Genomic DNA, 26289 nt, shown 5'->3' with positions numbered 1-26289 from the left:
AGGATATCGAAAGACAAAGACAAAAAGAATATTGAAAGCAGCTTGAGAGAAGCACTTTATCATGTACAAGGGGGTCTTCAATAAGATTAACAGCTGATTGTTCACCAGAACCCATGGAAGTCAAGAAGGCAGTGGTATGACATTTTCAAAATGCAAAAAGAAACACACTATCAACAAAGAATTGTATATCGGGCTAAATGTCCTTCAAAAATGAAGGAGAAATGAAGGTATCCTATTGTAAACAAAACTGAAAGAATTCATCACTAGCCAACTCTCTTTACAAGAAATACTAAAAAGGAATCCTATAGACTGAAATGAAAGGACACTAGACAGTAACTTAAATCCACATAAGAGGCAGAGCACTGGCAAAGGTAAAACTATATAGGTAAATAGAAAAGACATTAGAACTATATGTTTTGATCATGACTCTTTTTTCTTCTGTCTGATTTAAAAGACAACTGCATAAGGCAATAGTTATAAATCTGTGTTGGTGGACATACATGCATAAAGATGTAATTTGTATAGAATAGCACAAAGGAGCAGGGGAGGAAAGGAAGCAAATGGAAACCAAATTTCTGTATACTGTTGAGATTAAGTTGGCATTTATATAAATTGTCTAGCATGGACAAGTTCATAGAGACAGAATGTAGCTTAGTGGTTGCCTGGGGCTGGGGGTGGGAATGGGTGATAACTACAAATGGCCACGAGTATTCTTTTGTGAGGGATGAAAATGTTGTAAAATTACATTGTGATAATGGTTGCATGCTTCTGTAAATTTACTAAAAGTCGTACATTTAAAACGAGGGAATATTGTTATATGTAAATTATACCTTGAGCTGTTAAAATGTAAGTATTATATTTATATTTTAATAATAATCATTTTTTGAATGTCTAATACATGCTAGGCACTGTGCTGGATACTTTGTATACATTATAGCATTAATTTTCTTTAATCCTCATGATAGTCCTGAGAGGTTAGGCACCATTACTATAGTATTAAAGAGATGCGAAAACACTTCAAAGGAGGCAACAGAATCTGAAGGTTAAAAGTGCAGGCTTTTATGGGAAAAGATGCTTAACATCACTAAATCATTAGAGAAATGCAAATCAAAGCCATGAGATACCACCTCACATTCATTAGGATCCTACTAAACAAACAAACAAACAAACAAAAAACAGAAAATAACAAGGGTTAGCAAGGATGTGGACAAATTGGAACATGTGTACACTGTTGGTGGGACTATAAAACAGTGCAGTTGCTGTGGAAAACAATTTTGAGGTTCTTCAAAAAATAAGAAAATAGACTTACCATATGATCCAGCAATCCCATTTCTGGGCATATATTCAAAAGAATTGAAAACAGGATTTTGAAGAGATATTTGTACACTCACATTCATTACAGCACTATTCATAATAGCCAAGAGGTAAAAGCAGCTGAAATGTCTATCGACAAATGAACAGATAAAGAAAATGAGGCATGTACATACATTGGACCATTATTCTACCTTAGAAAGGAAGGAAATCTGTCACATGCTAGAACATGAATGAAACTTGAGGACATTAGCTAAGTGAAATCAGCCAGTCACGAAAACACAAATACTGCATGATTCCACTTCTAAGAGTTATTTAAAGTACTCAAATTCATAGAAACAGAAAATACAATAGTGGTTGCCAAGGGCTGGGGACTGGGGGAGGGGAAAGAAATGGGAATTGTTGCTTAATAGGTGTAGAGTTTCAGTTTTGCAAGATGATAAAGTTCTAGGGATCTGTTGTACAACAATGTGCATGTAGTTAACAGTATTGTAGTGTAAAATGAAAAATGGCTAAGGTGGTAATTTTTATGTTATGTATTTTTTACCATCATAAAAAAATAAAATAATATGAATGTGTGCGTGTGCAAGAAGATTGTACTTTCTGTCACAACCATGTAAATTTAATGAATGATCTGAGCTGCATGACTCAGTTGGTTGCCATATACCTTTCTCTCTTACATTTTTCTCACTGACTTTATATTTGTACAAACAAAAGTGCATTTTAAAATAAGCATACCATTGGGAGATTTTATTTTATTCCTTCCTTCCTGCCTTCATTTTTTTCCTTTTCATGTGTTACTCTCTCTTCTTGGGAATAATCTAGGACATCTGACTTCTGGATGTAAATCCACTATCTTAAATGTACCTATCTTATTTTATTTTCATTTATATGCATTTTAAATGTCTTTTCTTTGACTTTTTCTGGGTGTCTGCCTCTTCCTGGAAGTGAGCTGGCCAAAGGGAGACCTTGCCTATCTGTTTTCACATGTAGGGAAACTTCAGACATGCCAGCAGCGGTGCTCCGGTGACTCGGGAAGAACTGATGACGGTGCTGTCTAGACTGGAAGATGTTCGCCTCCGAGGCCTCTACTTCACCGAGACACAGCGGCTCACCCTGAGTGGGGTGGGGCTAGAAGAAGCCACTGACACAGGAAGTGGACGTAGAGCACATAATGTAGAGATGTGTGCCTGCCCCCCTGAGTACACTGGTGACTCATGTCAGGTAGGAAATTCTATTATTCCATTAAATTCCCTGGGGCTGACTCTCCTGGCTGCTGTCCAGCACTGCTAGATGGTCTGGGGCACTCTGTCAGGGTCTGCTGGGCTATAGCTTCTATCTCACCTGGACCACCTTTGGGTATTAAATATGAAAAGGACATCACAAATGTCTCAAAGTCCATAGGAAAGCCCCAGGAGCCCAGTAGGTCCTGGGGGTTGTCAAAATAAGGATTTTCCCATAAGTAGGAAGAAGGCTGCCAGTTGGCACCCCAGTATTTGAGCTACTGCTTTCCCAGTTGCTGACCAGGGGTTTTCATGCCTTTCTCTAATCCAGGGCCTCTCCCCAACCATCACCCCCAGAAGAGTTATAGTTCAAAGTATATCTTAATTCTTTGAGGGGAAATCAAAGTCCAATTTTCTAGCTCACAGCAGCTCCTTATTTGAGGTCCAGTCAACCAGACTCGTCCTCGGGTGATTAAAATGTGCCATAAAATGAAACCATTTTATATCTCAGGCCGTAAGTGTGTTCTCTTCCTAAAGAGAGAGCAAGAAAGCACGACTGTTATTACAATGATCAGAAAATAGCAAATTGTCCTTCTGTGTGTTCCATAGATATCCTTTATGTTCTCTTCTGACCTCTTCGTAGCAGAACACCTCAGGTGATCTGCACATAAGAGTTTCTTTTTTAATCTGCAAATATATTACCTGCAGTGGTTTTCTGGGGACTCTTGTCTTGAACGTTTAGTCCACAGGTGCCTACATTCTTCTCCTTTCCTTCTCTCTCTTTCGTAGCCTGATTAAATAAAATATATAGCCGAAGGGAAAGAGTGGAACGGCTTACCACCCTCCTGCCCAGGGCGTGTCCTTCGCACGCATGACTCAGCCTGTGATTTACAGCCGCTCTAATCGGCTAGTGCCGTCTGTCTGTGGGGCGAGGTGGGTAGAAGGTGATGCTTGCCCCACCTCGCAGGGATTACAGAGCGGTGCACTTCCATATGGGACTGTTATGTGTGCTCTCTCACAGGCTGACTCATAGGTGAAGTTTACAGGTGGGGCCTCCTGCCGCAGACAGCCTGCCTTACCTGAGTCAGGCGGGCCTGGGCACCGAGCAGGAAGGGCTGGTATAAGAGGAAGAGACAGAGGTTTGCATGCAGCCAGCAGGACGCCCAGGGACCAGGATGCCCCCAGCAGTGAGGTGGTCAGCCCAGAGTGTGGGATGGCTGTGGATCTTCGGGGCAGCCCTGGGGCAGTGTCTGGGGTACAATTCACAGCAGCAAAGACTAGTGTTTCTTCAGCCTACTGGTCAAAGCCACCTGCAAGCAAGCTATATGGAGTTGAAACCCAGCCAGGTAATGTCCCTTTTAAATTTTGGTCTGGGATGGGGAAGCGTTCCCAGCTTTGTGACATTTTAAGTTTTAGGGTGATGAATGAGTAATGGGTGGGCTGGGGGAGGGGCTGATGGTCTCCCTATCCAGTCACTGACAGTGTTTATTATAGCGCCTAACAGATTGCTCTCCTGAGCTGTTAACCACAAACGCTATAAACATCAGCCCACCTGGAAATGCCTATACAGATAGGAGTTTGAATACTTGTGGAATGTTATTATGCAATAAACTTTGTGCCCTTCTAAGAGTAACCTAAGCGTTGGACAAAAGAATCCAATGCCTACAGGCTTTCAGATTCTGCTTGGAAGAAAAATTACCCATAAAGTAAAACATTAGAATCAGTAAATCTGTTCTAAAAAAGTGATGAGATCAAGTTTGTGTAGTACCTAACAGATGTGCTTCATTTGCCAGGCATTAAACACTTAAAAATTCTGTTCTTGCTCTTTAAATTTCCTGGGTGTTACATATATACTTACAAAGAAATAGATCCTTTAGCTGCTGAAATAGCCCTGGAAACCTGATAGGGACATAATTTTATCATTTGTACTATAAAAGTTTATTGGAAATTTACCCTGAAAAATTATGTCAAAAAATGATTAGCTATAAAACCTGTTTACTGAAATAATATTAGGATATATTCATTTTCATTTAGAGTAAGTTTGCAATACAATCTGAATATGTGAACTGAATTTTACATAAAATCTGGAGTTTGTGTGCTATGTAGAGTTAAAATTATTATCTTTCAGTAATTGATAGTCACATGATACATAACTCTTGCAGAGTACTTTTTCTGATTCTAATCAAAATTAAGATGAATAATTTAACTTTAATCGGGATAGACTATCCTCCCCCGAAAGCATGTTTAATTAAAGCTTTTACTTTGGTATGTTGTCACGAATGAACTAGATATACTTATTTATTTGGATAATTTGTTCTTTACCAAATATGGTCATTTTATAAGCATGTAATGTGATATATGGTGATAATTGTGAGGTACGTTCCACTTATTAGCAGAGGTTATTCGTTTGTAGATATCATACCATCACTGGCTGAATTTCATTCACATGATTCTCTCGGTTGTGCTTTCAGCTAAAGAACATTCCTTTCATACTTCGATTCTCCTTTAGACAAGCCTATTCATATAACACATAAAGTAATCTAATTTTTTGCAATGTGTTCTTTTGCCTAAACATGGTTTCTAATAGCTGAAAGGAAAAATATATTGGAAACTATAGTCTTGTTGTGTACGATTTGTAGTCACTGATAATTTTGGAAGAAGCTCCTAGCAGCGACTGGAATATTCCACTCTGGGGTGTACAGGAGGCTTTTTTCTCCAGCCTTCTCACGTTGACTCTTCCTCTTCCCCGCTTAACCGGGTAGAAACTTTTATGGCCATAGCTGAGTCAGAATGGCCAGTTCAGAGTTTTCCCTAACTGTAGTTTCAGAGTCTTACAGACATATGTGCTGTTTAAAGAGGATTAGATAAAAGATTTTTTATCTTGAAATATTAATTTTTCTGATGCTTTAAAGATAGGACAAATAAAAGATGAGTGAAAGACACTAGGGGCAAATCTGATTTTAATCAGTGCACTGATTCACTCTGCCAAAGTAATGAAAATGTCTACAATTCTTTCTAAAGACAGGAATCTAAATAATTTTTAGAGTCTGGTGTAAGAATAATTTTTTTTTCTGTTGGAGGTGTTTTTAACTAGAATCCTTTAAAAATATATTAGTTCATCAAAAAAATGTAATTCTTTCATCCATATGAAAAATAATAACTTGTGTTACACTGGAAAGAGATGATATACTAGAGATAGAAATAATCAAAGTGATATTGAACAAGAGAAGACCACACGGGAGATTTACTGAAACTGGGTCTTTTAATGCTCAGTCAGAACCAAACATATCTGAAAAGTTTGATATAAGAATGCAAGCATGTTCCTCTCCCCTGCCCTCCCAGTTTGCCCACAGTCTGATGAGTGGCAGTGAAATGATTCCATAGTCCTGCCATGGTTGTGTAGATCCCAATGAAGACTCCCTCACCAGCCTAAATCCCTCACCAGCCCAAATCCATACTTGGACAGGGAATGGCTACCAAAGAGAACTTGAACTTGGAGAGATTTGCTTAGAGGTCCTCCCCACTAAGGATTGAGGTCCCGGTCCCTTTTGCTCTTCCAGCACTCCACGCCTGCACTTGCCCCAAAACAACTGGCGTAAGAAGGAGAGGAAGCCCCTTCTGCACCCACCCTCCACGTTTCCCTCTCTCTGGCTTTCCCCACCATGTGACTCCCACTCAGGCACAAACACACACACTCCCACTATGGCGTGGAAACAAAAGAGAACCTGACCAAAAACATAAAGCAAGTAGACCTGGCTAGTGTTTGAAAGTAGAAATTCACACACAGACCAAAGGGAAGAAGGTAAAGCAAGGGCTTGACAGTCAGAATTGTCACATGCTTTGGATAATAATTTCCTTTCTTTGTATTGACTAAACACTTTGCTTGAAAAATAGGGTTGTAGCCCTGGATACTATTGGGATAACAGAGGTTTATACACCGGACGGTGTGTTCCCTGCAGTTGCAACGGACATTCAAATCGATGCCAGGATGGCTCGGGAATCTGTATTGTGAGTAAATTGATGTTCTAATGCTACCTGTGGGCAATGTGTATCTCCCTACTGCAGCCCCCTGCTAGGCCCTGAGACATCAAATGTCACATCTACTACCAAACCCTAAATAGAGGTATATGTGTGAATGCAGGAGGCTCCAGTGTTATTAGGCTGAATTACTTTACACTTCACTTTTCCTTCATTTTAACATGGGCCATCAGAGGAGAACACCTATCTAAACAATTAATTTACACCTTAGCTTCTAAATCTCTCCTTCATTAAACGATATTAATGGGTGCGTCCTGAGACTTAACTCTTGCTTGGATATAATAAATCGGAGCCATTACTCTGGGCTCCAATTTCATTAGGGTGGCAGGAAATTGTGGGAAGGGAGTTTTGTTGCTGTCAGATGAGCTTAAAAAAGCAATTGAGGGAGAAAACATGCTAAGAAAAGCTTCATGTGTGCACTCAATCAGTCAAACACAAGCCCTCCATGGCTGCCAAGACAAAGTGGGTTTATGTGGAAAGACAGGTAAGCGGAGTCCTTGCTGTGTTATCCACTGGAAACAATCTTATGGAATATTTTAGAAAATTCTCCCATAGAAAATTAGATCCTCAGGAAATTTTGTCTTTGCATCCTGAAACAGAGGTTTTTATTCTGCTGACTTTTTCTCTTTCATCAGAGTTTCTCTCCCTGGGAGCCAGGACCTCCCCGATTAGGAGAATGGACAGTTCTAAGGAAAGGAGAGAATGTCAGGACCCCCAGAAACACAGAGACCCGACTTAGGGGTCTGTTTGGAAATACATTCTTCTGGCATGGATTTCCTTTTCATTGTGTAATGCAACTAGAGTGTGTTTCAACTATTTGAGTTCCTGGACCTTATTAAGCCATTTCAACATGTCCCAGGGAACTGCTTCCTCTGCAAGATGGGGCAGGCCAGGACAGGAAATTGTTGTAAATAGCCTGATAGAATATTTTGTGGGATTTTCACCTCGTAAGTTCAAAAAGAGTAAAAGATGTTGAGAAATATCATTTTTAGTTCATACATATTCATATATAATAGTTTGTCTGATAACGTATGTTGTGTGTAACACAGGTAGATGCTTTAATGAAATGTATTTATCTTCTCACTGAACCAGTGCCAAATAATGAGCCTAATTTATAAAATCTGCTGAAGAACAAAGGGAGTTTCCTCTGTAGTCCAATCACCCAGTGAAAGGATCACTAATGAGAGTCATAATCACATGTTTTAACCAAACGAGAAAATTTTCATTCCCATTTCCTTTCTCTGTAGTTTGTCCCTAATGCCCCTGTGGTCTCTAGAAACTCTTCATTCAGGAAACCCATACTGAGCATTTGCTGTTGTGGGAGTGACTGAGCCAAATGCTGGGGTAAAAACCTTAGATATAATCCCCACTCTCACGAGGCTCACTGTCTAGTGGGGAATGTGTGCGTGCACACATGCGCATACACACATGTTCACACACAGAGGCATGGAGCCCATGTCTGCACTCACTTAACTACAGGCACTGAGTGCTGACACTGCTCTCAAATGTGGCCATTGCATGGGAGCCCAGGATGCAGCCCTCATTCTTAAAGAACCGTAATGAGGAAACCAAGTACCTTTCACTATCAAATGGGCTGATTCTTCTGTACACTGGCCTCCACCTCTCAAGGTCCAAAGTCAAGGTCTAAAATCTGGGACTTTCACACATGGGCAAATCTCCATGGCTTTTAAGAATAAACTTCGAAGTTTGAAAAGAAAGTAGCCCGGTTGAGAGGAGGTGATGTGGTCTGTAGGTGCCACTGGCTGGTGGGACCTGTGGTGATGAGGGGCTCCCTTCTCTGCACGGAGGCCCTACCTCTCCCTCTTCTTTTTGCCCACTGTCTCTCTCCTCCTCTCCCATTTCCTCCTTGCCCCCCATTTTCCTTGCCTTCTACTATCTCAGTCACCCTCATGTTCCTCTCTGATCCCATATCCCTTCCCCTTTCCCTTTTTATCCTCTTCTTTCAGTTTTTCTTCTTTTTATTCCCTATCACTGGAGCCCATCTTCCCTCCTGCCTGCAGAATGGTTTACGTGAAACTCGCAGCTGATGCAGGGGTCCCCTGAAGCTCACAACCAGCCTCAGGTCCCCCTCGATCTGGCCCGCTACCTCTCCAGCTGCATTCTGCCTCTTTGCACTTCAGCCTCCAGAATACCAATTGCTTCATGTCACCTACATGTGCTGCTACACTCCTGCAAGACTGAAAATCTGTGGACACTGTTCCCTGTGCCCGGGATGCCCTTTCCTCATGTCTCTACTCAGCTAATTCCTCTCTTTCTCTTTTCCATATAGGAGGCGTCATAGCCTCCAGAAGCCCTTTCTTGAGGTCCTTCTTACTCTTCTGGGATGTTGGCACAGCTTTGTCATCACATTACATCAAATATGGTTTATTCACAGGGTTCTGTCTAGCAGAGTCAGGTACCGATCCATCTTTGCATCCCTGTACCTAGCATAGTTGGGCATAGAGTAAATGCCCGGTAGATGTTTGGTATCAAATGGAGCTAAGAGAGCACATATTGTGGGAGTGGATGTGGATGTGGATTCATTCACTCATTTATTTATTCACAATAAAACACAAGGCAATTTGTTAGGCAGATGCCTCAGATTAGCAGGACTTATGAAGGCAGCTTCTAGGGTAGATGCTGTCAACTGAGGGTGAGGGTGTTTCAGACATTCTTATAGGACTTTATCAAGCAACACAGGTTCTGACCCCCTTCAATGTCCCTCTCCCCTCACCCCTGTGGAGGACCATCATTTAGTGTTTTTAGTAGGATACAGGTGGCCCTGCAATTCTTGTTTCTCCGTGTTCTTACCTCTCTAATGTTCTCAACTCAATACTAAGTAGGCATTGGACTAAAATATATCTTTTCAGGCATGTTGTCTTTTAAAATGATCATTTTGAGTTATAAAAGAAAGGAGTTTAATACGTTTAAAAGAATGGATGTTTTCTGAGAGAGTAGGGGTGCCAGGCAAAGCAAAGATGGAGGAAGCCATTAGTACCTCTCCTAACATCCCTGAGAGACTGAGGGATCTGATACACTGCAGTGTGGATTTGTAACCAGTATCCAGAACGATGGAGAAAAACCACAGGGCAGTCACATTTTGGGAAGGCGGAAGGATTCAGGATAGGGGTGACCTTCCTGGTGATGATCAAACGTCAATGTGTGAGCATTTCTACTTTAAAGACCTACCTAGTTTTCTGATATACTTACTAATCCCTTGAGTTTATAGCACTAGGGTAGATGTTTTATATCTGGAAAATAAAGTGAAAAGATATGTTAACATCTTAGTGGATTGTATAAATCTGTTATTCAAAGGTTTGTGAAGGATAAATCTGTTTAAGCTGAACAAACGGATGACATTTATGGTTGAAAGACAGTCTTTGCCATTCAGAGCAGTACCACCCACTTAGGATATAGGTACATATTGTTTTTCCCAACCTAGTTCCAGATATTACTTAAAAACTTAACATTCATTAACACTTCCTACTCAAGCACTATCTCTACTTACAGAGGTAATGTATATAAGCAAATTTTTAAAATTCTTCTTATTCCAGGCCATATAGTTAATACAAAGTATCCCTGAATTATCAAATGCCCACAGTAAGAAGTGTTTGCCTGACTATTGTTGTGTACTTAGATCTTTATTACTAAAGTAAGCCCAAGAAAGTTTATACTGGGCTACAAAGAGAACAAATTCAACATAATCTGCTTGGCTTTGTCTCAGTAGACTGCTCAGTTGCAAGGTTGTGTCACTTTTACTGAAGAACCATGTTCATTAGATTTTGACTTTTACATCAAAATAATTAGATTCACATAAACACAGGCTTAGATAAAATTAATATCTTGCTTCTTTGAGAGATTGAAATTAAGTTGAGTGCTTTCTTCATCTATGATGGAACTTTTTGATGTTTTAACAAATGCTATGTGTTAAAAACTTATTTCAATTTTATTGCTCTTCGGTTTTTTTTATTTTTAGTAAATTGTGAAGTCAAATAAGTTAATTTTCATAGAAGCAATTCTAAAGGGAAGAGGGAAGGGATTTACATTTGCTGAGGCCCTATTAGACTTTTTAAAATTTTCTTAGCAATCTTGGAAAGTGAGTATTATTCTAACTTTATATTTTAAGAAAATTAGAATTGTACATAAATCATACACCAATAAAGTTGATTTATAAAAACACCGAGGCATAGAGAGTTGAAGAGTCTTGCTCAAAGTCCCACAACTATGATATGTTGGAATAGGGTTTGAACCCAGCGGGTCTCTCTATCTACTTCATCATGCTTCCCAGAATGAAATACCAAATAGCTGATGGAAGAACACATGTTTTTTTCTAGCACCAACACTGAAGGAATGGACAGGAAAAATAAATGGTTAGCAGAACTGATATCATCGTACAGAGTCAGAGAACTTAGTTATAATTGTGTGAGTAATTAAAGTGACAATGATCTCAATAGTAATAAATGTAATTGGCTGCTATTAATTGTACTGTTTATTTGTCCCAAGAACTGCCAACATAACACTGCTGGGGAACACTGTGAGCGCTGCAAAGAGGGTTACTATGGGAACGCCATACAGGGATCCTGTAGCGTCTGCCTATGTCCTCATTCAAACAGGTATTGTGGAAGCTTGAAAATAATCTACAGAGACAGGAAATCATTTGATGGTAGCCTAGGACTGGGGGTAGGGGCAGGGACATGGGAAATGACTGCTTAAAGGGTATGGGATTTCTTTTTGGGGTGATGAAAATATTCTAAATTTGTGAGTATACTAAAAGCCATTGAATCGCACACTTTGGATGAATTGTATGGTATGTGAATTCTATGTCAAAAAAGCAGTTATATTTTAAAAAGAACAAGCAAAAAATGCAAAACAAAAACAGTCTTTCCAAGTTGTCCACTTCTGAGTTTTTTCTTTTCCTCTTTTCTTTTGCTATTCATTCAATGTCTAAACAATTATTTATTGAACACCCATTACGAGACTTAGCCCTCTCTAGATATTAGGGAAACTGCAGTAAAAAAGACAGGCAAAGACTTTGATTTCATGAAGTTTTATCTGGAGAATATGAACAGGGGGAGTTGTCACACTCAATAAATATGTGCACAAATAAGAAGTATGCTTTCAGATAGAGATGGGTTATGCAAGTGGTTAAAGGGTTAAATGGTAGATAGCGAGTAGATTCTTTAGAGAGGATGGTAAGAGGGTTTTCTGAGGTTGTTGGGCAGGGACCGATGAATGATGAGATGAAGTAAGCCATGGCAATATCTTAATAATGTGGGTCCCAGGCAAGGAAAAATCAGAAGAGAAAGCATCTGTGATGATGCGTTCATGAATAGTAAGAAAGCAAGAGTGACTGTAAAAGTTGAGGCTGGCAGGGCAGGGTTCAGATCCCGTAGTACCTTGCATGCTGGAGTTAGGCATTTGGATTTTACTCTCAGTGAGATGGAAGCCACAGAGCAGTTCTGAGCTGCAGAGTGATGTTGTCTGTGTTGTCACTCAGACTCCAGTGTGGCCAATAGATTATGTAGGTAGAAAGCTACCATTTTCTTTTCATGGTAATCCATGTTCCATTTGGGCTTGGCACCTTGTCATATTCTTGTTCATCATGACATGTTCACTGTGGGTCCAAGCAAAATAGAACAAATAACTAAGTGAAGCAAGAAAATTAGGAAGATACTGATAAAGTATTAGTAGTGCACAAACTCTGGAACAAATGTGGACCACAAGGCTGATTGATATCAGCCAAGTAGCAGAGAATTGGCCAAGACTTAAACTTACCAGAAGTCACTGGCTCGAATGTTCTTTTCTGGAGATGCAGATTTGAAATGTTTACCCTGCTTTGCCATCTATGTATTTGATATTCCTTAAACCTGCCCGGTCCTTCGGCTTTGTTTGTAAAGAGATCTATCACTTGACGCCAGCCCAGACTTGTTTGAACAGAAGCTAGAGAGAGTAGAAAGCAGTGAGATTTCCATAGGGTGCTTGAGATAAGCTTTTTTCTTTGGTGGCAAAGTGTATTGCTAACATCATGTGTGCTCCTAGCTTTCATGCAGTTGATGTAACATGCAGTTCCTCATATTTATTAATAAAACCCTATTTTTATCTAATTCTCCTTCCTGCAATATTAATACTGCTGATAAATTCCTAACTGTCCCTCTAGAGCTATAACTCTGGATTCACCTAAGAGGCCAGGAGAAGCTTCTCAAAATGAGAATTCTCTTACTAGCAAATGATAAATGGAATTATTTCCCCTCAGATTTATGTTAGTGTAGTGTTCAAAGCACAGACATAGACATTTCGCAAGGCAATAGGGCTTTAAAAAAAAAACAGTTTAGAACTAAAAGGAAGGGAATCAAAATTCCACAGCTTGATTTGAAAAATGTAAAAATCACCAATGACTGTGCCCACAGAAAGGCCTAGGTGGCAACCATGCTTTGTGCCTTATTCTCTGGGCTTCTGAGGGCCGAGTCCCTCCACCACCTTTTCTTCTCGGAAGGCAGTGTGCCCAATATAAAAAGAACTAGAATAAACAAGGAGAAAATTTTCTTAAAGAATCAGAACTCTCTGTTCTTTTTTTCTGCCTAGACTTGTTTTATTTCTTCCTTGTTATTCCTGGAAAAAATGCTGTTGTAATCATCCCTTCCAAAATGAGTTACTCTGCTCTGTCTTATGGGAAGGAAAGTATTTCTCCAGGCCAAAAATAAAACAAAAATAAATGCCTTCAGTCTTTATTCACAAAAATTTGCCCAATATCAGCTGATAATTATTCATCATATGTCTGCAAGTCTCAATGGGCAAAATTCTCTTTACACAAAATGTAGCCAGACCCTTAGCTTCTGTGTTCACTTAATGCAAGTCAGTTCTTTGTAGCAAAAAATAATGAGCATAAAGCCTGTCGAGGTATGTTTTCACTGTGGCTTTGTTCTGTCTTCCTTCAAGTTTTGCCACCGGCTGTGTTGTGACTGGGGGAAACATGCAGTGCTCCTGCAAACCCGGATACACAGGAACACAGTGCGAAAGGTGGGTGCTGCCCCTCCCTCAGCTCGCCTCCCCACCACCCATCCTGCAGGTGAGGGTGGGCTCTGCAGGCAGGCTACTGCAGGCACCAGGGCTGTGGGCAGGCGGGGCTCTGCCCAGTCTCGGCTCAGAGATACAGGTGGGCCTGCTGGTTACACTGAAGCTGGAAAAACATCACTTGGGAAGCATACAAGATTGCACATTTAATAAATCATTAACTTCTTTCTCTTTCCTGTTTTGTGCATGTTTCAGAAATTTGAGAATAAGGTCGAATATGTCACAGCCCTATATACTCCCTGACATACAGCCCTGTATACCCCTCCCCCCATGCACACTCCTATATTTTCCTTCCCCTTCACATCCCTAATCCCTCTTCCCTATACATATCCCTGCGTATTCCTGCCTTCGTCTAAATTCATTCCTACATACTCCTACCCCCACATATACACGCCTCTAAGCACCCCTACTCCATATACATCCCCATTTGCCTTATAGACATATACAACTGTACATACTTCTACATACACACATAGACATTTCTACACACACACACACACACACACACGCACACATACCCCTTCAGTCCCCACACAATACTTTGTGATTAGCTACTATGCATAGGGCACTGCCAAGTATTGTGAAAGCTATAGAAGGTACTTATAATCTAATTGAGAGGTTAGCACACACATATTTGGAAAAGTAAAAGTATAACAAATGAATCATATGGGCAACATATTTTTTTAAATTTAAAATGACTTTATCATAAAATCAGTACATGTTTATTAAAAAATGATGTAATGATTTGAGTGAAGAACCAATGAGGCCTACGACCCCCTACGTAGCCCTCCATGACCGCTCGCCTGCAGGCCTATTCATAGTCATTTTGCCCACAGTACACCATGGTTAAAAGCTTGTATGTTCTTCCAGATCATTTCTATGTTCACAGACTTTTTCTTAAAAACAAAAGTAGATTCCTATTTCATTTCCTGTCTTCTTACCTAACAGTATGTTAGTAATATCTTTCCATATCAGTAAGTATTCACTGGTAACATCATGTCAGGACCAAGAAGTTCCACTGAAATTCCACAGCCCCTGCTGTTGGTCTTTGAGATAGTTTTCCTGTTTTCCATTGAAAGCAGAACCAAAAGTAAATCCTGTTAGCTAAATATTTGTGTACATTAATCCTTAAGATATACTTGTAGAAGTGGATCCCTTGGGTCAAAGGATGGTACATGTTGCAGGCTTTTGATACATTTTGCAAAATTGCCCTCCAGAAAAGTTGTACCTATTTATATTGCTGCTGACAGTGAAAGAGCAGCTGCCTGCCCATGGTGAACAGTAAAAATGATCATTTTTAAAACTATTTGCCAGTTTGAGAGGAAAATATTGTATATCTTTTTAATTTACATTTCTTAATTTAATAGATTAGTTTTTTTTTCATGTGCTTATTTACCATTTGTATATCTTTTTTTTTTTGAATTGCTTTCCAGGTCTTTTACCCATGTTTTCTAGTGGATTGTTCTTCTATTTTTTTCATTGATTTGTTCATTTTTTTTTTTAGAGGAAATCAAGCATACTATAAATATTCATTGCAAATATTCATCTCAGTTTGTTTTCTGTTTGTATGTTTTTTGGTTTTGTTTTTGTCACTTCTGGATATGAAGCACTTAAGTTTTTGTATTTGTATCTATTCTTTTATCCTTTAGGATTTCAGCTATTAGTGTCGTACTTAGAAAGGCAATATAAATATTTATGCATATTTTCTTTTAGTACTTTTATGGTTTTATTTCTAACATTCAAATCTTCATGTTAGTTAAACTTTAGAAGAATTTTACCAAATTTCAAAAAAATATATAAAATTAATTCAACTGAATTTTATAGTAAGACAGGGACACTCTAGACTGGGTAATCTGAAACATTTTATGGACAAAATGGGACTAGAACCCAGTGGAGCTGCAAGGTGGAGGTGGAAGGCGGAAGGCGGGTCAGGTCAGGAGAGTAATGCAAGAAAGCCCAAGGGCTCAGAGGATGCCTCCCACGGGTGGAAGCGGGGACTGCCTTATCGTGGGGAATGCTGAGTGTCTGGAACTGTCCTATAGTAGAGAGTAGCAATTTAAGATTCTTCCATTTTCCATTTCAGCAAAAGGAACATTGCCTACACTTCCCTCACATCTATTATTTAGTTCTTTCCTTTAATGAAAAATGTATGGAGATGCCAGTATATGCCTGGCACTGTGCTAAGCAGTAGAGACACACTAGCAACTGGAACACAGATTCTGCCTTCAAGGGTTTTTACAGCCTCGTAGTGGACAGACATACAAATGAACTGTTAAAATACTGAGAGAACATAACTGGGCTAAGTCAGGCTGCAATAGGAGGGACATCCAACCATCCTTGAAGGGCAAGGGATGGAAGGGCAACTATACTGAGACAGGAAGGATGGGTGGGGTGGGGAACAGCACATGGGAAGATCTTCCAGGCTCTGTAATTAAAAAGCTGTGGGACTCCCACCTGGGAGAGACATCCTAATTCAATCCTCCTTATGGTTCTTTACTAACAACGAAGCAGAAAACAGTCGCAGGCTGTTTAAAACATTGATCTATTTAAAACATAGATCTTTTGTTTTAACTGTTAGCACAAGACAAGCTAGCTCTCTTAAACCTTTATTTTAAAAAACAAAAACATAGATTTTTTTTAATTTTTTTTTTTTATGGTGACATTGGTTAATGAAATTCAGTAAGTTTCAGGTGTAAAAACACAGATCTTTTAGTAGCATTGTTTGTTATGTAGAATATGGGACTGGTCACATAAAATGAAGCTTTATTGTAAGTACATTACCAGTCCAAATAGAAAACTAAGCCAACTCAGTTTAGTTATCTTCTTGATAAATAGGGAATACATGAGTTTTCTGTTTCCTATCCACTTTCTGAAATGTAATAATTCCAAATGGTACCAACCAAACATATATGCATGAATATTTTATGATGTCTTAAAATGGTAGCTACCTTTTATTGTCTATCATATGAAAGCATTGTATTAGATTCTTTACAGCATTGTCTGTTTTCTTATATCCACCAATTGAAATAGTCCAATATGTCCCATTATTCATTCATTTATTCATTCAACATATTCCTATCTGGCACCTAATGTGGCTGAGGGATTATCCCAGGTGCTAGGGAAATATCAGTGAGCAAAATTGCCAAAAAAAAAAAAAAAAAAAAAAACCTATGCCCTCATGGAGCTTATGTTTTAATGGGAGGAATAGATGAAGAGACCAAAACTTAAAAGATTAAGATAATGGTCTAAGATCACACTAGTACATGGTGGAGGCAGGGATCCAGCCAGATTTTCCTAGTTCAAAACCCGTGTCCTTTGTACTATATCACCAATGTATCTATTGGTAAAGCATATTTAGATTGCCTAAACTTTTTTTGATGTAAAGCTTAAATTTGGGGAAGAGGGTCAAAAACTATATATCCTTGATTCTGTCAATTCTGTTGATGATAAGACACCACACACACATCGATTTAGCGACAGTTTGGAGGGGTTAGGGTGGCAGTGGAACTTGGCTAATGAACAGAAATATTTAAAATTACATCCCAATTCCAGAAACATTAATATGTTTGTTTTCTCTTTTTTAAAATTTATTTATTTTATTTCAAGCATACAGTACATTAATTGGACATCTATATATTTCATATTTCATAAAATGATCCCCCCAATTGTTCCCTCCCTGACCCTCCACTTAGCCATCATGTTAATGCTAACTACATTCCTTATGCTGTGCTCCCCATCCCCAAGGCCATCCATCAGCTACAAATTTGTACTCCTTTAACACTTCACCCCATTCTCCCAGCCCCTTAATCCCCCTCCTCTCTGTCTGTCACCAAATTGTCCACTATATTTGTGTCTGTTTTTGATTAGTTTGTTCTTTTTATTCCTTAGATTCTGCATGTAAGTGAAATCATATAGTGTTTATCTTTCTCTGTCTGACTTAAATGACTTCTGGGTCCATCAAAGTAATAACTTTTTCCATCCCCTTCCTTTTAGTCTGTGTGTGTCTTTTCATCTGAAGTAAGTTTCTTGTAGGTCTTGTTTTCCTATCCATTCAGCCACTCTATCTTTTGGTTGGAGCACTTAATTCTTTTCCATTTCAGATACTTATTGGTAGGAATGTAGTTGCTACCATTCTTTATTCCTGTTTTTGATATATGTATTTTCTTCCTAAAGAAGTCCTTCCAACATTTCCTGTAATACTGGCTTGGTGGTGATAAATTCCTTTAGCTTATTTTTGTCTGGGAAGCTCTTTATCTGTCCTTCAACTCTAAATGATAGCTTGCTGGATAAAGTATTCTTGGTTGTAGATTCTGGGTCTTCATCATGTTGAATATTTTATGTGAAGTCCTTCTGTCCTGCATTGTTTCTTTTGAGAAATCAGCTGCCAGTCTTATGGGTGCTCTCTTGTAGGTAACTATCTGTTTTTCTCTTGCTGCTTTTAAGGTTCTTTCTTTGTATTTAACCTTTGGCATTTTAATTATGATGTGTCTTGGTATGGGCCTCTTCAGATCCCTGGTTTTGGGGATTCTCTGAGCTTCCTGGGTTTTATGTCCATTTCCTTCACCAGGTTGGGGAAGTTTTCCATCATTATTTCTTCAAACAGCTGTTCAACGTCTTGTTTTCCTCCAGGTATGCCGATCAGATGGATATTTGGACCCTTAATAGTGTCCCATATCCTCCTTAAGTTATTTTTATAGTCTTGGCATCTTTGTTCTTGCCATTGTGATTGAGTGTCCTTGGCTTTCCTGTCCTCTAGATAGGTCATCTGATCCTTTTCTTTATTCTCTTTGTTTATTCTTTTTAATATACTTCTCATCTTGGATAATGTGTTCTTCATTTCAGAGTTGTTCCCTTTTATAATTTCCATTTCCATTTTTATGTTTTTTATCTCTTTGTTGAAGTTCTCACTGAATTTATCTACACTTCACAAAAGTTCATTGAGCACCTTTATAACCAGTGTTTTGAACTCTGCATCTGTTAGATTACTTGACTCCATTATATCTGGATCTCTGTTTTGTTCTCTCATATGGTTTCTGCTTCTTTATCTTCCCATTTTGGCTGCCTTTCTGTGCCTGTTTCTATGTACTGAGCAAAGCTCCTAAGTCTCCCAGTCTTATTAGTGTAGATTTGTGAAGTAGATGTCCAGTGGCACGGTCCTGAGAGGGGTTCAGCTGCAGGCCAAATTTATCCCAAGCCTCTGCCCATCCAGGGCCACCTGTTAAGATTGAGCAAGCAATCCACAGATGCTGTGCTTATCGTTGCCTCAAAAGGCCACTCCAGAAACCGAGGCCAGCTGCCTCCAGTGTGAGTCTAGGCGCTGCTCAGCAAGGAGCACCTGACTCGCTGAGGATATACCTGGAAGTGGCTTGGGTACTGCCTCGAGTTGGGGGAGGCGGAGTTTCAGGGAATCCTCTGGGCAGAGCGACCTCTGTTATTTAGTTTGATGACGTCACAGCTATGACGGCTTTGCATTTGGTGCACTGGGAGTGGGGAGGGCGCAACAAGGAAAATGCATACCGCCCGCACTTCTGTACAGAGCATGGGCCCTCACTCCATCAATGTCTCCCTGTAAGTCCCTGGTTTCCCTGTGTGCAGCCAAATGGGCACTGGTGCTCAGAGAGAGCAGGTCTGTCACTGCGAAATTCTCCTCTTTTCTGTATTTTCTATAGGTGTGCACCAGGATATTTTGGGAATCCCCAGAAATTTGGAGGTAGCTGCCAACCATGCAATTGTAACAGCAATGGCCTGTTGGGCAGTTGTGACCCCCTGACTGGAGGTAAGATCAACCCACACCTCTGTTAACTTGCATTTATCAGATTACTATAAAATAGCAGGTGAAGAAAACAAATAAACATTTTCAGGAAGCATAATAATAAGAATTCCAGCTAACAAATTGTCCCCTTATTTTGACAACTTGTGGAATGCTTAGGCAGTATTTTCACCTTTGGTGAATAACTTTCTTTTTTTCCCCTAAGTAAATTGTTTTTAAAACTCAACTAATTATAGCTAAAATAACCTCAGACCTTATTTCGATAATTTTGCTAAGACCTCCCTTTCACAAAGTTATTGTCACTCAGCTTTTTTTGTATATATATCTAAAGAAGTCAAAGTACTCTTTCTCTAATAGCAATAAATGTTCTAGTATGTGGATGATGTAATTGAGGCGGATTGTACATACCAAGGAAAAGGTAGTTACTGAGAATTAGTTGCGTTCATTAAGACCAACTTGGAAAAAAAAAAAAAAAGGAAAACTACCCTCTTCCTCGTTTGAAAGAGAATATTAATGTGATTTCTCAGGAAAATGCCATTTATATAGTACAATGCCAAACCTTTAGATAAAGTCTTATAGTTATGGACCAGGTGAAGAACTCTAGGTGTGTGGATTAAATCTGGTCAAGTCCCAAAGGAAGACAGAGTAAATGGATTATTATCAATACAGAATGAGGTGCTTATTGTCATGTCTTAGGGCTTTGCTTCATTCTTGGCCTGTAAATATGAATTCGCATTAATTTGAATGGAAATATGGAAGGCATGCCCACCCAGTTATCAGATGACACAAAGTTGGGAGAGATAGCAAATGCCTCCTATGACATTTAGAATACAAAAGGGCTTCGACAGCCTGTCCTAATAGGGGAATTCTAATCAGACGAAATTATGTGAGGGGTAAGCATGAGAACCTATAGTTGAATGGGAAAAAAAAAATCAGCCTTTAAGTATATGATAAGTGAGATTGGCTTTGTAGTAGGAGTTGTAAAAAGACTGAGGTTTTAGTCAGCAGTAAGCTCATTATGGCTCTGGAGAATAAATTGGCCCCTAAGATGCCTCATGTCGCGGAATTCTAGTGTCTTAAACCAGGTGGTCTGCTGTCCCCTGGTACGCTGCTCACATAAGGCCTCACAGGGGGCTTTATGTCCTTAGAAGACAGTAGACAAACCCAGTTGGTTCAGAAAGAGGGTGACACTGTGAAGGAACTTGCAACCATGTCACATGAAGGATTGACAAACCAGGACAGTGAAGAGAAGACTTGGAAAGTACACATTTGGAAGGCTGGTGTGAGGGAGAAGGGTTGGCTTTGTTCTATGTGGCATGGGACACAGAACTTATACCAAAGAGTGGAAGCTAGAGGAAAGTCTATTTTAAATCATTCCGAGGAAGAAGTGTCAAATATTTAAAGACGAGAAGGACTGTTTTAAAAGGAGACGAGTTCTACTGGAGGTATTCAAGGAGAAGCTTCAACATCATGCACAGCTATTCATGAGGCTAATGTGTTTTAAACCTTCTCTAATAACAAAAATTAGCAACCTGAAATGAGGATGGTAACTATATGTTTCCAAAAATGGAGCAAATGCTCACACGAGACTCATTTGTGTCTGTGAGCTTTTTTTTTCTTTCTCTCTTTTGCATTCTTTCTATTTCAATTAATAATATGCAGATTCCTTGATGGTCAAAACTCAAACTTGTTGAGAAAATTGCACTGATAAATCAATCATCCACATAAGTCAAGTCCCTCACAAACTGTTCTACATGCTGTGGGAGATTGTGAAGGAAATAAAACCATCTTTCCTGGCCATAAGGCATTTACAGTCTAATAGAGAAAATAAAAGTGACACAACTATACATACATAAAAGACTGCTGGGAGATGAGAAAACTCTCTGAGCAATGGCACAGGTAAGGGAGGGAGAAGGGAAGAGCCAGTGATGCTAGATAGTTTGGTAACTAAAATCTTCCAAAACTAACTTTTCTGAAAGCCAACTCAAAAAGTAGATAAGAAGTAGGCTAAGTAACAATATCTTCTTTGGTTATTCTTTATTTCAGACTGCGTAAACCAGGAACCCAAAGATAGCGGCCCTGGAGAAGAATGTGATGGTGAGGAAAGAAAGCACCCCTCCTTTCCAAATTGTGGGGTTTAGCTTAAGATATGTGAGCCCCATGCTGGAACATGTAGTTTCCAGTCTGGGAGGGCAAGGGTGGGAGGAGGTAGGAAGAAGACTACTTAAGGTCAAGTCCAGTCTCTGTCAACTAAGATCTGTATGACCTTAGGCAAGTGACCTTACTTCTCCAAGCCTCAGTTTCATCCTTTCTAAAATGAACATGATGACTATACCAACCTCATCGGGTTGTTGGAAAAATTTTTGTAAATCCCTTATCGCAATGTTTAGTAAATAGCAAGCACTCAATAAATAAGCTATTTATTATTATTTTTCCCACATGTAAAATAAGCAGCAATTTACATAAGATCACTATTTCTTTTTTTCCAGTTTTTTTGAGATATAATTGACATATAACATTGTATTAGTTTAAGGTGTACAGCAAAATGATTTGGTATACATATATGTATTGAAAAATGATTATCACAATAAGTTTAGTTAACATTCACCACCACACAGTTACATATTTTTTCTTGTGATGAGAACTTTTAAGATCTACTCTCTTAGCAACTTTTAAATGCAATACAGTATTGTTAGCTATAGTCGCCTTGCTGTACGTTATGTCCCCTGGACTTATTTATCTTATAACTGGAAGTCTGTACCTTTGACCACCTTCACCTATTTCTTCCACCCCACCATTTCTTTTTTAAATGCTTCCTGTCAAGAGATCTCCCTTTTACAGAATCTGCATCCCTCCTTGAGAAATCTAGGATTGTGATGTTTGCCTGTGGTGATCTATGTTCATGTTAACTGGGCCGTACAGCCTTTGTGCTCTGTTTGCATTCCTGTGGCTCCAGCCTGCAGAACACTTGCCTTTGATTGTGGCCCCTACAGATTGTGACAGCTGTGTGATGACACTCTTGAATGACCTGGCCACAATGGCTGATGAGCTCCGCCTAGTCAAGTCTCAGCTGCAGGGCCTGAGTGCCAGTGCGGGCACTGTGGAGCAGATGGGACACTTGGAGACCCAGACCAAGGACTTGAGGGTAAATAGCCTATGAGTCCAGCATGATACCCACCCAGATCAGATGAATGGTGAATAGATGCTGCATGAATGAACATTCCTTAAGCAGGAAAGAAGGGTTTGATTCCATTTAAGGCTCAGGGAAGCTTTCCTCTTCCCTCTGATCTCAATAAAGATTAGATTTTTTTAACTGAAGTATAATATTACATTAGTTTCAGGTGCATAACATAGTGATTCAATATTTATATGTATTATAAACTGATCACCACTATGTCTAGTTACCTTCTGTCACCACAGTTTATTACAGTCTTATTGATATTTTCTTTATGCTGTTTGCTACTTCCCTGTGACTAATTTATTTTATAGCTGGAAGTTTGTACCACTTAATCCCCTCCATCTTTTTCACCTATCCCCCTACCATCCGTCCCTCTGGCAACCACCAGTTTGTTCTCTGTATCTATGAGTCCATTTCTGTTTTATTTTTTAGATTTCACATGTAAGTGAAATCATATAGTATTTGTCTTTCTCTTTCTTATTTCACTTAGCATAATACCATTTTTACCGGTGGCAAATACTAGTGAACACAGAAAACGGACACTTAGGCAAACATTCCTTACTTACTGAATGTTTCTGGGCTAATTTTTCTCATAGAGCCTTTAGTTTAGTATTTTGCATTCAGAAGACTCAAAAATGGATTTGTGTAAAGTTGTTATTCATTCTTCTTTAGTTCGATGAATTTTCCAGTGAAACCATATGCACCTAGGTTTTGTTTTTTGTTTTGTTTTGTTTGGAAGCATTTTTTTAAAAATAAACCATAAGTTCAATTTTTAAAAAAATAAATATGGGGTTATTTGGATTATCGAGTTCTTCTTGAGTGATATTTGGTAATTTGTGCCTTTCAGATAACTTTTTTATTTCCTCTAAGTTGCCAAATATATTGACATAAAATTTTTCATGATTTTCCCTTATTAACTATTTACTAACTACAAAATCTGTAGTGGTGCCCTCTCATTCATTTCAGATATTGGTAATTTGTGTATTATCTCTTTTTTTCTTGATTATTCTGGCTAGAGGTTTATCAATTTTATTTTTTTATTTCATTGATTTTTCTCTTTTGTTTTCCTATTTTCAATTTCATTGATTTCTGTTCTTATCCCTAATTTTTAGGCCATTATTTCAAACAAGGTAGCTCATCTTTTCACATTTTTAAATTTGCTACTTTTGGTTTAAAGCCATATCATGACTTACATCAAAAAGTAGGTTATTCATGTAGGCTATTTCAAAGAACCATATTGTTTTCTTAAAACCAGCATTGGTCTTGCTAAATGAATCTTTTCAATATCATCACCGGGTTTACTAAGTTGATAGCACTTACTTCAAATTTCTACTCTAAATTGAGATTAACTTTGTATTTTACTTTCAGAATCAGCTGCTCAACTACCGTTCTGCCATTTCAAATCATGGCTCAAAAATGGACGGCCTAGAAAAAGAGCTGAGTAATCTGAATCGTGAATTTGACACTTTGCAAGAAAAGGTAGTGTGTTAAATTGATAACGTTAATTTTGTTTTTTGCTTTCAAAATATTGTTAATTTTTCCCCATTAACTTAATTTGTTGCTAATCAATGTATTTTTCATATAGGTTCAAATAAATTCCAGAAAAGCACAAACATTATATAACAATGTGGATCGGACATCCCAAAGTGCAAAAGAGCTGGATGCAAAGATTAAAAATGTCATCCGGAATGTGCACGGTAAGAAGAGTTACTCAGTCCTATCAAATATTTTTTTATATTCTATCGCCCTTTTTTGTACACTGAAAGACTTTTCCTTTAAGAGTTCAACGTTATGAAAAAGATCCTGCAGGGATACTAAGAAACTAATATGAACATAAAAATATCTGCCTTTTAAAAAAATAGTCTGCCGGTGTCCAGAATTCCCAGTCTAATAAACTGCTTGATGTTTTCCAGTCCTCCTGAGGCAGATCTCTGGGACAGATGGAGAAGGAAACCACGTGCCTTCCGGTGATTTTTCCAGGGAGGTGGCCGAGGCAGAGCGCATGATAAGGGAGATGCGGGACCGCAGCTTTGGAAATCACCTGAGAGAAGCAGAAGCTGAAAAAAGGGAGGCTCAGCTCTGTAAGGATGATCCCAAACCGACTGGTTTGAAATACAATGTGCAAAGTACAATATCGAGTCCAGTTCCTGGTGGAAGGTGTTGTCATTTCAGTGGCTGTGGCTGTTAGAGCATCATGGAGTGAAAACGAGTAGCCCCTCCAAGGTTGCAGAATATAACGTCTTACCATCAATGCATAAGATAACAGGTTCTTCTCTTAGGATATTAGATGCTGATACCCCTTTTTTCATTTTAACTGCATTTTCATTCTTCTTTCATTCAGCTCCTCCCAACTTCCTCACTATGTCATTTTTTAATGGTCACCTCACCATCATTAGGGTTTTGAGTCACAGATTAATATTAGCCCTACTATTACAAAAAAAAAAAATGGGTATTGTAGTAATTAACTGAATATATCTAAAGGTTTATATACCTAAAATGCCTCATTAGCTCAAAACAGAAATATTAGTTTGGTGCATATTTTTTCAAGTACTCTAGTAAATATGATTTCAAGTATTCTTCTCTAGTAAAATGATATATCAGTGGGTAATATACAGGTAGTAGCAGTTTTCTTTTAGCATTCGTATTGTTTAAATTTAACATTAGCCTGGCTTTTAACTGCAAGGAGACAGTAGTGGAAGGAGCATGTGCTGTATACTCTGCAGACCTAGTTCAAGTCCCAAGGCTGACTGGTCATGCAATCTTCTGTCATCATATAATTTTTTAGGGCCTCCATTTCCTTATCTGAAACATGAGAATTATAATTACTGTTTTCATGCGATTATCATAAAAATTAAATGAGACAATGGGTGCAATGCACAGAGCAGGTGCTGCATAAATTTTAGTTTCTTTTTTCCCCATTCCCTCGTAAATTCGAAGAAAACCATGAAATGAGTAGGAACCCAACTCTCCTTCTGAAGTCTTTATAACTTAGCTGCAACATATTCATCTCTCAAGTGGAAAACATAAAGTAATGTATTACAGTGCTGAATCGGATTAGGAGCTGGCTGGAAAACCACCAGGTGGAGAACAACGGACTTGTTAAGAGCATACGGGATTCTTTAAATGAATATGAAGCCAAACTCATTGACCTCCGTGCTGCACTACAGGAGGCAACTGCCCAAGCAAAGAAGGCCACCGGCCTTAACCAAGAAAACGAGAGGAATTTGGAATCCATCAAGGTGAGTTCATAGTCAGAATCTTCATGCTTTCATTGATGAACAGGATGAGTGAGAAGGATCTTTATCATTAATAAAGGGGCAGAGCCTGTCTGTATATCTGGTCTATATACACCTGTCCTTATGGCAAATGCTAATCAAACAGAAATAAGCATGAAATACAAAACTAAAGGCATTCCTACTCTTCAGTTGCCAGAACAGATTCTGAACTTAAACCACAAAGAAAGCAGAGCAAATTGCCTCACCCCTGCTCCTGAAGGAATAATGTTGCTAAGTAGATGAGAAATTAATATTGTTATAATTAATTCAAAGTACATATGTTTTAAATAACTGACTTTTTGTGTCAGATGTTTAAACATCATTATCATAATCACCAGCAAGGGCATTTTAAGGCGTTACCTGCTTTATAGGAAATAAGTTAAAGTACAGGCCTCATGTAGGATCTGCAATGAAAGAATTTAG

The 26289-nt window shown here is 38.8% G+C and overlaps 1 protein-coding gene across 4 annotated transcripts in view; it reads left to right on the top strand.

Moving 5' to 3' along the window:
• The window catches only part of LAMA3 (laminin subunit alpha 3), a 227491-nt gene that overhangs the window by 162643 nt on the left and 38559 nt on the right, over positions 1-26289 (top strand). For 3 of the 4 annotated variants that reach the window (XM_039844440.1, XM_039844420.1, XM_039844430.1), the window contains exons 38-48: positions 2305-2535; positions 6429-6542; positions 11076-11185; positions 13509-13589; positions 19313-19419; positions 21460-21510; positions 22407-22558; positions 23960-24070; positions 24177-24288; positions 24505-24672; positions 25634-25830. In XM_039844440.1, coding sequence (XP_039700374.1) covers positions 2305-2535; positions 6429-6542; positions 11076-11185; positions 13509-13589; positions 19313-19419; positions 21460-21510; positions 22407-22558; positions 23960-24070; positions 24177-24288; positions 24505-24672; positions 25634-25830 — 1434 coding nt within the window. Of the gene's footprint in view, positions 1-2304; positions 2536-2589; positions 3881-6428; positions 6543-11075; positions 11186-13508; positions 13590-19312; positions 19420-21459; positions 21511-22406; positions 22559-23959; positions 24071-24176; positions 24289-24504; positions 24673-25633; positions 25831-26289 lie in introns of those variants that run through there. The other variant, XM_039844449.1, reaches the window with a different exon arrangement.

This window comes from Pteropus medius, unplaced genomic scaffold, assembly GCF_902729225.1.
Source record: "Pteropus medius unplaced genomic scaffold, Ma_sr-lr_union100, whole genome shotgun sequence".
NCBI classification, from domain to species: Eukaryota; Metazoa; Chordata; class Mammalia; order Chiroptera; family Pteropodidae; genus Pteropus; species Pteropus medius.
Note: the sequence above shows the minus strand (reverse complement) of the source record. Positions and strands in the feature narration are given on the sequence as shown.